The sequence below is a fragment of the Priapulus caudatus genome, unplaced genomic scaffold (genome assembly GCF_000485595.1).
Source record: "Priapulus caudatus unplaced genomic scaffold, Priapulus_caudatus-5.0.1 Scaffold2289, whole genome shotgun sequence".
Taxonomy (NCBI): domain Eukaryota; kingdom Metazoa; phylum Priapulida; class Priapulimorpha; order Priapulimorphida; family Priapulidae; genus Priapulus; species Priapulus caudatus.
Genome location: NW_014579350.1, coordinates 1 through 9,034, shown reverse-complemented (window position 1 = coordinate 9,034; position 9,034 = coordinate 1). Strand labels below are relative to the sequence as shown.

General features: G+C 38.3%; 1 protein-coding gene across 1 annotated transcript in view; it reads right to left on the bottom strand.

The window, feature by feature from the left end:
* LOC106818506 (hypoxia up-regulated protein 1-like) overlaps positions 1–4,799 on the bottom strand; it is a gene marked incomplete in the record, with an annotated part of 21,850 nt that extends 17,051 nt beyond the window's left edge. The window contains 10 exon segments of the mRNA XM_014823202.1: positions 846–934; positions 1,195–1,299; positions 1,661–1,789; positions 2,072–2,148; positions 2,713–2,867; positions 3,283–3,361; positions 3,747–3,778; positions 3,898–3,962; positions 4,267–4,375; positions 4,635–4,799. Coding sequence (XP_014678688.1) covers positions 846–934; positions 1,195–1,299; positions 1,661–1,789; positions 2,072–2,148; positions 2,713–2,867; positions 3,283–3,361; positions 3,747–3,778; positions 3,898–3,962; positions 4,267–4,330 — 795 coding nt within the window.
* Between the last annotated feature and the right edge of the window lie 4,235 nt (positions 4,800–9,034).

The window sequence follows — 9,034 nt, the reverse complement described above, 5'->3', positions numbered from 1 at the left end:
AAGCGCTGTCGACGGTCTACGAGAAAATGTTAGTGTTAAGACTAATGTTAAGACTAATTTTGTTTCTGACAACGGGCCCCTGGTGTAAAATATCTTAATATCTTGATAACATAGTAGGAAGGCCAGCTAGCTGTGACAATTAATTAAAACAAAAAGAAATTAAAATGCTTCCACAAAGCATTACAAGTAGGGGTGCACCGGAATTTGGATCCGGCCGGATCCCCAATTTTTCAGAGTTCCGGTTCTGGCCGGAACCCTTCCGAAACAGTCGGCCGGAACCGGAACTTTTTCCTAATTTCATTTCTGCTACAAGCGTCATCAAGATCAAAAGATTAGTCACTGAATGTAGTTGAGAGTCAATAGAGTCAACTTGCTGACAATATAGTGTTATCAACTTCACTCTATTCCGCCCAAAAAACGCTTGCCACTTGAACATCGGCTAACTAAATGAACCTAACTGATGTTAGGTGATTCACGAGATTTTCTTTTAAAAACAAATACTCTTAGAGCCACAGGAATGGCATCTGTCTGTTAGTTGAAAATAATCGACTAAAACCAGGGATATACTGCAACATGCAGGCTTTGCCACAGAATTCGCTCGCGAATTCTGTTGCCAGAATTATGGGCTGTAAGCAGCTGATTCATACACCTAACAACCATCCTGTAATTAGAACTAATAATAATAATATAATATAATATTTCGTTCAGGCCGAGTGAGTTTGCGCAATACTGGGCCAAAACCCAGCTTAAGTTCTGGTTCCGGCCGTAACTTTTTTCAAGTTCCGACTGGTTCCGGTTCCAGCCGGAACTTAGAAAAAAGTTGGATCTGATACACCCCTAGTTACAAGTGTATATTCTTACCCAACACCTTTTATGGACAACTGTGGAATGGTCTCAGTATAACCGGCTTCTTTCGTCTTCACTAGCTGATATGCTGTAAAAAATGAATAAAATGTTACACTAAAATGTTTTAGTATAGAAGACACATATGAAAACCTGCTAAATAAATTAGTCAATTTCAATGGCCAACACAGCAGCGTAGGCAACATGCATGCACCATGCACTTGTCATTGGTGCTGTCGCGAACAATGATCCAGCGATAACTTGTTTCAGCTCTTGACACTTACTGTATAACATACCAAATTAAAAGTATTTACGAAGTTGGGTACATCATCACGTATTACTTGATCTTACATGCTATTGTTGCTACTGCACTCCCTGCTCCCATATCATAAAACATGATGTTTTGCACTGAAGAGTTGAAATCCTTCCTTCGGAAGACTCCATAATGTAACGCAACTGCAAATGGAAAGCAAGGTTGACGCAACAGAAGCGTGTTTCCGAACAAGCTATTATACCAATATTGATGGCATTAAAATACCAGTACCTTTATAGGCTACCACAAAGTTTTGCTCGCAATGAAAGAAATTTTGACACAATACTTGGTAAATTGAATGAAGACAATGTTAGCTTTTGCAAAAATAATTCCCTCTACAGTCTCAGTCATATTTAGAATATGAACATTAAAACGCTTCAAATATTCTTTACTATTCACAGCGTGTCAAATGCAAAGTTAATTTCAAATCAAAATTATTATTATTTTCCTGATTACTATTATTTTAATTTTAATCAGCTGCGGTGTTATCTGTAGTGAGCTTACCTGCAGTATTATCATTGATCAGTTGCAGAACTTTCACACCAGCAATCTCAGCAGCATGTAGCAACGACCTTCTCTCTGCCTGATTGAAATACGCTGGCACCGTTATCACAGCCTCTTTGATCTTCTGTTCTATAGAACAAATAGAACATAAATGAAGATCTACATCCTGAATACCGCATATCACTGTAATTGTAAAGGCACCTACGTGCCTTTACCTATATCTATATATATATTTTATTATAATATATATGATGTAGATACGCGAATCTGTCAACCTTCGCATATGTATGAATAAAATATGTGATACATAGAAACAACGATAACGTAGCACGAGAGAACATGCGACATTGACATATGTTTGCTGAACATCATTTACCATTACTCGTTTACCATTACCATTACTACCTTTACCTGCAAAATCCTCGGCGTATTCTCGTGCCTTTGCTATAGACATGCCGATGATTTCCTCTACGCTATACTTCTCACCACTAGAGATAAAGAATTCAAACGTGTCACTTATGTAGTACAAACCCGAAGTATACACCGTAGTATGTAGCACCGAAGTGTATATGTATAGCACATTCGATAACTACGTGTATGCTACTTTAGTACATTTACGTTATTGTTGAATACACACGGTGCGAGTTATGTTGATCGTTTACAACTGTTAGCACTAAGAGAACATGACTATGTGCGAAGCCCACTCTCTGACAGAATGCACTTATTTCATTGAGATAATATGACGATTCGTCATTGTTTGTCTGATCCCCGTGAGAAGCATGACAACTAACTGCGGGAGGGTTTTCACAGGCAAAATATTTTCCAGTTTTTCAGATTGCGCAATAACTTTAAGGAGTATCCAGGACCATGGCCAACTTTCCATGATTTTCCTAGGACATAGACCATGCATTTTCCAAACTTATCCAGGATAATGGACAGTTTTCAAGAACTGTTTTCAGACCTGAAAGATCTCTGTTATAAAATCCAATGCCTGTTTCAGGTAGCATACGAACACCGAACACTTGATTGCGCGCGACCGAAATGAACCCTACCTTGGATGTTCGAACACAGCGGTGTTCCTTCGATCGTCCGCCACGACGGTGTACTGGGGGAACCTGTTCTTGAACAGCACAACTGCTGGATTATCCATGGTCTTACCAAGAAGGTCCAGTGCGTATCCGTAAGCAAACTTCGGATGTCGAACAGCCTGCAGGAGAGCGTGAGCAATCGATTTATGCACACTTTCAGATGAACCCTTCATGCACTTCTTACAGCAGATCTTAGCAGTTCTTATACTGATTTGACCATACAGTCATCTATGCTGTGACCGTGTTTTTTTTGGTTTGATGCCAGCCAACACGTGTGTGACATGTAACAGCATCACAAGCTTTCCATCTTTCTAAATATGACATACATAGAATTAAACGCATGTTAGCTTACATTTCTGTGAAATGGATAGCTGTCTATAAAAAAACACTATTGCCATTTCCTTGAATGGCAGGTATAGAAACTTAAACCACTTATCTTATTATGTTCTCTTTATAGAGTGGAAATCCCATCTAGAAAGAACATTTTTGATGTTTGTCTTAATGTATGGTCTGTGGTTATGTGACATATCATACCATGACAGCTGCAGGATCACCAAACAGTCTCTCTCCATCCTTTAATGCGACTATTGCCGGAGTTTTCCTCCGCGATTCCCTAACACAGTCAAAATAAATGTCAAGAACTGATATGTTCCAATGTATCTACAGATACTACATGTAGCAGTTGCTAAAGCTGATAAAAATGAATTAGCATAGATTATAAGCATCTTGTCTGTAATACCACAATTAAGTGGAATTAAGACCAACAACCAACTACTTGAACACACACAAACTGTAACCAATATATATTAATATTATTATAGGGTGTAAACAACTAATAAAGAATGATGTGAAAGGTGAGAGAAGATTTCAGGTGATGGTAAAATTTTTAGAAGGGACAGGTGTCCTGTATTTTACAATCTTTTAATACTCTTTTAATACAGTATTTTAATACTCTATTAAAAACAAAGTTCAATTAATGAAGGGTAAATAAAACTTACTTGTTGAGCACTATTTCCATGGGAACACCAGGCTGGAAAACAATTAAGATGTTAAAACATAATATCATGGCATATCAATATTAATTACTACTGAAGGTCTCATTTTTATATCTATATATCTTTCAACTACATAAACCAATAAATGTATTACCTTGACAATGGCAATTTTCATCCATTCCAAACCTAGATCTAACGACATGACGGCATGCAAACATTCTGAAAAAAATTGAAATAAAAAATGACAGTTTGCATATCGAAACAGGGAACCATTCACATGCTTTGATCACTACATTTTACATAGACACAAGTTCCCTTCTCGCTTAACACTACGTTGGCGAGACGTGTGTTCCTCCGCCCTTGTAACAGTCGGAGAGCCTGGTTGGTTTACATTTTACATAGAAATGGGATTTTCTTATATACAATTACAGGAGTTGGTAAGCTAGGTCCTCAAACTTATGTATTTTAAATAGATTGAAAAAAATCCTGAAACTGGTATGTATTGTATAAACTGTAGGCATACCTGATTGGTGAATAAATATCGTGAATAAAGCAATGAGGGCTATCAAATTGGTTGTCGTCTTCATGATTGTTTCTTCTCGCGAAATCTAGCTATTCTATGCGCCCAGTACCTGAAAACCACACAAATAGAAATAAAACCTTAGGTTTGCTAGTTCTTTATACTAAATAATATGCGGCTATGGGTGACCATGATCTCGTACTCGTAGTCGTAGTCATACCCATACTTTGACTGAAAGTGAATACAGAATAGTCATCACTTAGCAAATCTGTCTAATCATGAATGAATCGCTGCCAATGCGGCTTGCCAGTGCCACGTACGCCGTACAAAACATGACGTAAAAATTCGTTTGGAATTTCGTTATAACTCACCAACGGACGTGATCAGTCGTGCCTTGTCTAGCTGGTATAAAATGTAATAGATCTTGCTTTACTAAATACGATTATTCTCCAACTTGCACATACTGTTCTTGTTGTCAAAACCAAGATAGCAACATGTGTTCAACTTCTTCGATGTACAATATTTCCCCTACCGGCGAATGTGTCGACAGCTGATTGGCTCCTGCGTCACTTCCGGTTCATAGGATCTAATGAAAATAAGGTGGGATAGGTTCTTTACACACACACTAAGACGAATTATGCACATTTATTTAACGCATCGTTGTTATGTTAAGTTCACTGTCACGTCAGACTTTACTGCTTCTGTCCTTCCTATGTATCGCCGGCAATTTAGCCGTAGAAAACAGGGCGGATTTATCAAACCAAAATCCCACACCCCTCTTTATATAATGCTCGCGCCTACATATTGTCAGTCGTTGCTACACGTGTCGTGCGTCGACATCAGACACGTAGATAATGTACGTCCTGAATAAATAATAACGGGCCCCTAAGCAGGGAGAAGATGACCGACACGATCGATCTGGGGTATGTGAAGACCAACACCAACCCAAGCCATCGGACAATTGACATTGCCACCCTTACTGGGGAAAACAAGAATCTAACACCAGAGATGGATGCCACCATCAAACGGGCCCTCTCCAGATTCCTGTCCGAGTCCCCAGGGGCGGATCCAAGGCTGAAGCTAGACAGTATTTTTCCAGATTTTAAGTGCACATCCCCCAAAAAGGGCACACCACCCCACAGTGGGCGCCGTCAGGCGCGGAAGCACATGGCGGGGGGTCTGGGGGCCGGGCCTTCTCCCGGAAATTCAAAATTTCAAGGGTCCCTGCATGGGCACAAAAATGAGCACCATTTGAGCACACATTTAGTCAAGCAGCAATAGCTAAAAACCATATGGAATTTTATTTATGCTTCTTTTTGCCTGCGCTTTGCATACCAGCAATTGATGCAGAATGATCGATTCAAGCACTTCCCTTCTTTTTCAGATATATCAAAGCTAGGGTACCATGTAAAATTTTGATTTCATTCAAGTCCTGTCACTGAATCAGAAGAAAAAGAAAACAAATAAAGAATATAGCCAAATTCCATAAAATTGTTTTCTGTATTTTTTAGCGCAAAATTTCGAAGGGCACTTTGAAACCTAGACCGTATTTCTCAATACGGCAAATACGGTCTGAATCCGCCCCTGCATGGTCCCTCCCAGTAATCTAGCCACAGACACTCCGTTGTTAACCAAATGAAAGTGTCAATGACACTGTAGCTCACCAAAAAAAGGACACAAATGAGTGAGTGAGAAGAAGTCAGTTTTAATCAAAGATCGTATAGTGCCAAAGGCCAAAGGCCTTTGGCACTATACGATCTTTGGTTTTAATTGAGCAACCATCAACGTACATTATAGAAACGAAGAGTATATATGGGAGAACTCCCATTATATACTTTTGATAATTATATGTTTAATTTTTTATGTGAAAATAATAAATAATATTATATATAAATTATAAATAATATATAAACCAAAATGAATCACAATTTGTGACGGTAGATGGCGCTATACCCGCTTTGATGTTTCTTAGCATAAATCATTATATCATAATAATAAATAATATATATAAATTATAAATAATATATAAACCAAAATAAATCACAATTTGTGACGGTAGATGGCGCTATACCCGTTTTGATGTTTCTTAGCATAAATCATGATATCATAATAATAATAGTATAAATCATAATATGTTCATAGTAGAAATTTGGCATTAAAGATATTGTCAATGAAATCTTGTAAAACAAACCAGACAAGTGTGACACCACAGACTGTTTGTTATCTGCGTGTCTATATAATTGCTATATATTGCCAACCTACCTAATTTGCATTAATTTTTAAATATCAAAATCCCCTAGCCTTATTTATTCCATTCAAAATGCAGCAATTACTGATTTGGAATCTGAACTGACTAATGGCAATTCCCATTCTTATTGCCGTGCAAAATTGCCGTTGGCTTCGAAAGTATGTCGACGGGCGTTGCTCCAAATGAGGACGTTTGGGAACATCCAGCCAGTAACAACTTATCACCCAATTACAAACACTCGCGCGCTCGGGTTCTCGCCGACGCTTCTCGTTCGCACGCTCAGCCCACTTCGCTCCTCGCCCCGGCCCACGGCCCCGGCCGCCGCCCCCACCACGGACACTACGCACGGCACGACGAACCATGCGCAACTAGCTCACGCCCCTCTCGCAGCCCGACTCCTCGACCCGGTGAGCTAAAAAACCATGAGCTCGGAAAACATGCGTACCGCTAACGAACAAAGCGTGTATAACATGTGCTGACCACTAACTGCTTAGCAGGGAGGATTAATGAATAACAACCAACAACAACAATAACAACAATAACTGTTTCTGATGTAATCCGTGTGCCGTGTTTCTTTTTGGAATAACACATTTCAAATTCAACTAATAACGATTACCTTCGTTATATCATAGTCTACTACATACAACACATGTGTTGTATATATCTATGGTTATATGGACCCGAAGAAGTAGTCTGGCTCTAAGCTCGTGTAGTCAATTAATTCATAGTCTAATATTCATACGCACACACGTGTAACTATATGTTGTTCGCATACGATTCTAAATCAACCGCCGTATAAAAAATATTAAATTACAAAATTATCACAAATTTATAAAATCATGTCCTTATCTATTTCTCAATAAACTGTAAAATCCTACATCATTTATAACAAAAGCACCCATTGTACGTTTGATCGCAGACTCCAATAAGCTCATTCTAGTTAAGCCAAGGGGCTTTGTGTGATGGCGGTCCACCGGNAGTATTATCTATCTATCTATCTATCTCATCATCTATTACTATCTATCTATCTATCCTATCATCTATCCTGTATCTATCTATTACTATATCTATCTACTCTATCTATCTATCTATCATATCTATCTATCTATCTATCTGATCTATGCTTATCTATCTATCTATCTTATCTATCTATTCTATCTCTATCTTATTATCTATCTATCTGTATCTATCTGTATCTATCTATCTATCTATCTGTATATATCTATCTAACTATCTATCTATGTATCTATCTATCTATCTTTGTCTAACCTAACGTTATCAATCACTCCCGCGTGTATCTCCGGTGCTCTCCGCTTTTTTGCTGTAACTTCTGCAAAGCATCATTCTGTTGTTTGCTTGTTGTAGCAATAGAATTTAGTACATGTTCGCGGTGTATTTGCTTATTTCTTGAAATGCGATCAGTGCAGCTTTGCAACTGGGGACAGTTGACAATTATCACTTTTCCAGGTTTTGTGTATTTATTGGTCGTGGTATTTATAACTGGTATTTATCGTAGTATAATGGTAGTATTATGGTAGTCGTGGTATTTATAACTGAATTACTTATTCTTTTGTCTTTAACAGCTGCAGTATAACGTGCATTTTTAGTGTGCTCGTGTATTGTTATAAATATTGGAAGGACAGGTTGTTGTGGCGGCATTAATAAGACGTCATGATAAGTTTTCATTTTAGTTGCGCCTTGGTGTAGATAGAGTCCTGTTTCCTGTCAGCTGTTGTTCAAGGATTTGCCTTGTCATTTGTTATGCCCACGACAGTTCTATTATTTTATCAACATTAAGGAAAATGTGTACGAAATTCATAAACCCACACATGTACTCACATTCATGAAGCCAAGAATTATATGTAGAAATCGCTTGGCACCATATAGCTATTCAATGTTGTACATACTCTGTAAGAGTATGCTGATTAGGCAAGCTTTCCTTAGGCATGTGCGTGTTTGTATGTGTAGTCGAAAGTCGGTGGATAGAAGGTAGCTCTTCATTTTTGTTACATTTTACAATCTGCATCTCTCTTCTCGTCGCTGTATACAATTCTGTAACCGAATGCTTGTACGTATACACTTGCCAAAAAAGGCAAAAATGAGTCGGTGGTAAAATAAAGCTCATGGTTCATTGGTATTATTACAGTTATTAATGAAGACAGCGCGTTTGTATCGGGTCGAGTAAAACGTTTTGCGCTTTTTTGATAGATAAAGAAAGTCAGGAATAAGAATAAAGGCGAGAGAGAGAGAGAGAGAGAAAAAAGATAAGGAGAGGAATTGTCGCCTCCGTAAATTGCCATGTATGTAGGGCCTATCAATGTAAAACGACGGGGTTCTACGGGAACGTGTGTGTAACTAGATCGCCAGACTGTCATCTATAAAACCTGGGTTCGAATCCCTGCAAATTCTTTGCTGAAATTTGTTATATGTATTATAGGCGTAAATTCATATTTGTGCCTATGGAGGGGGTGAAAATGTTTTAGCTGAAATACGGCAATTTGTCTGGATAAAATTAACCGTGCG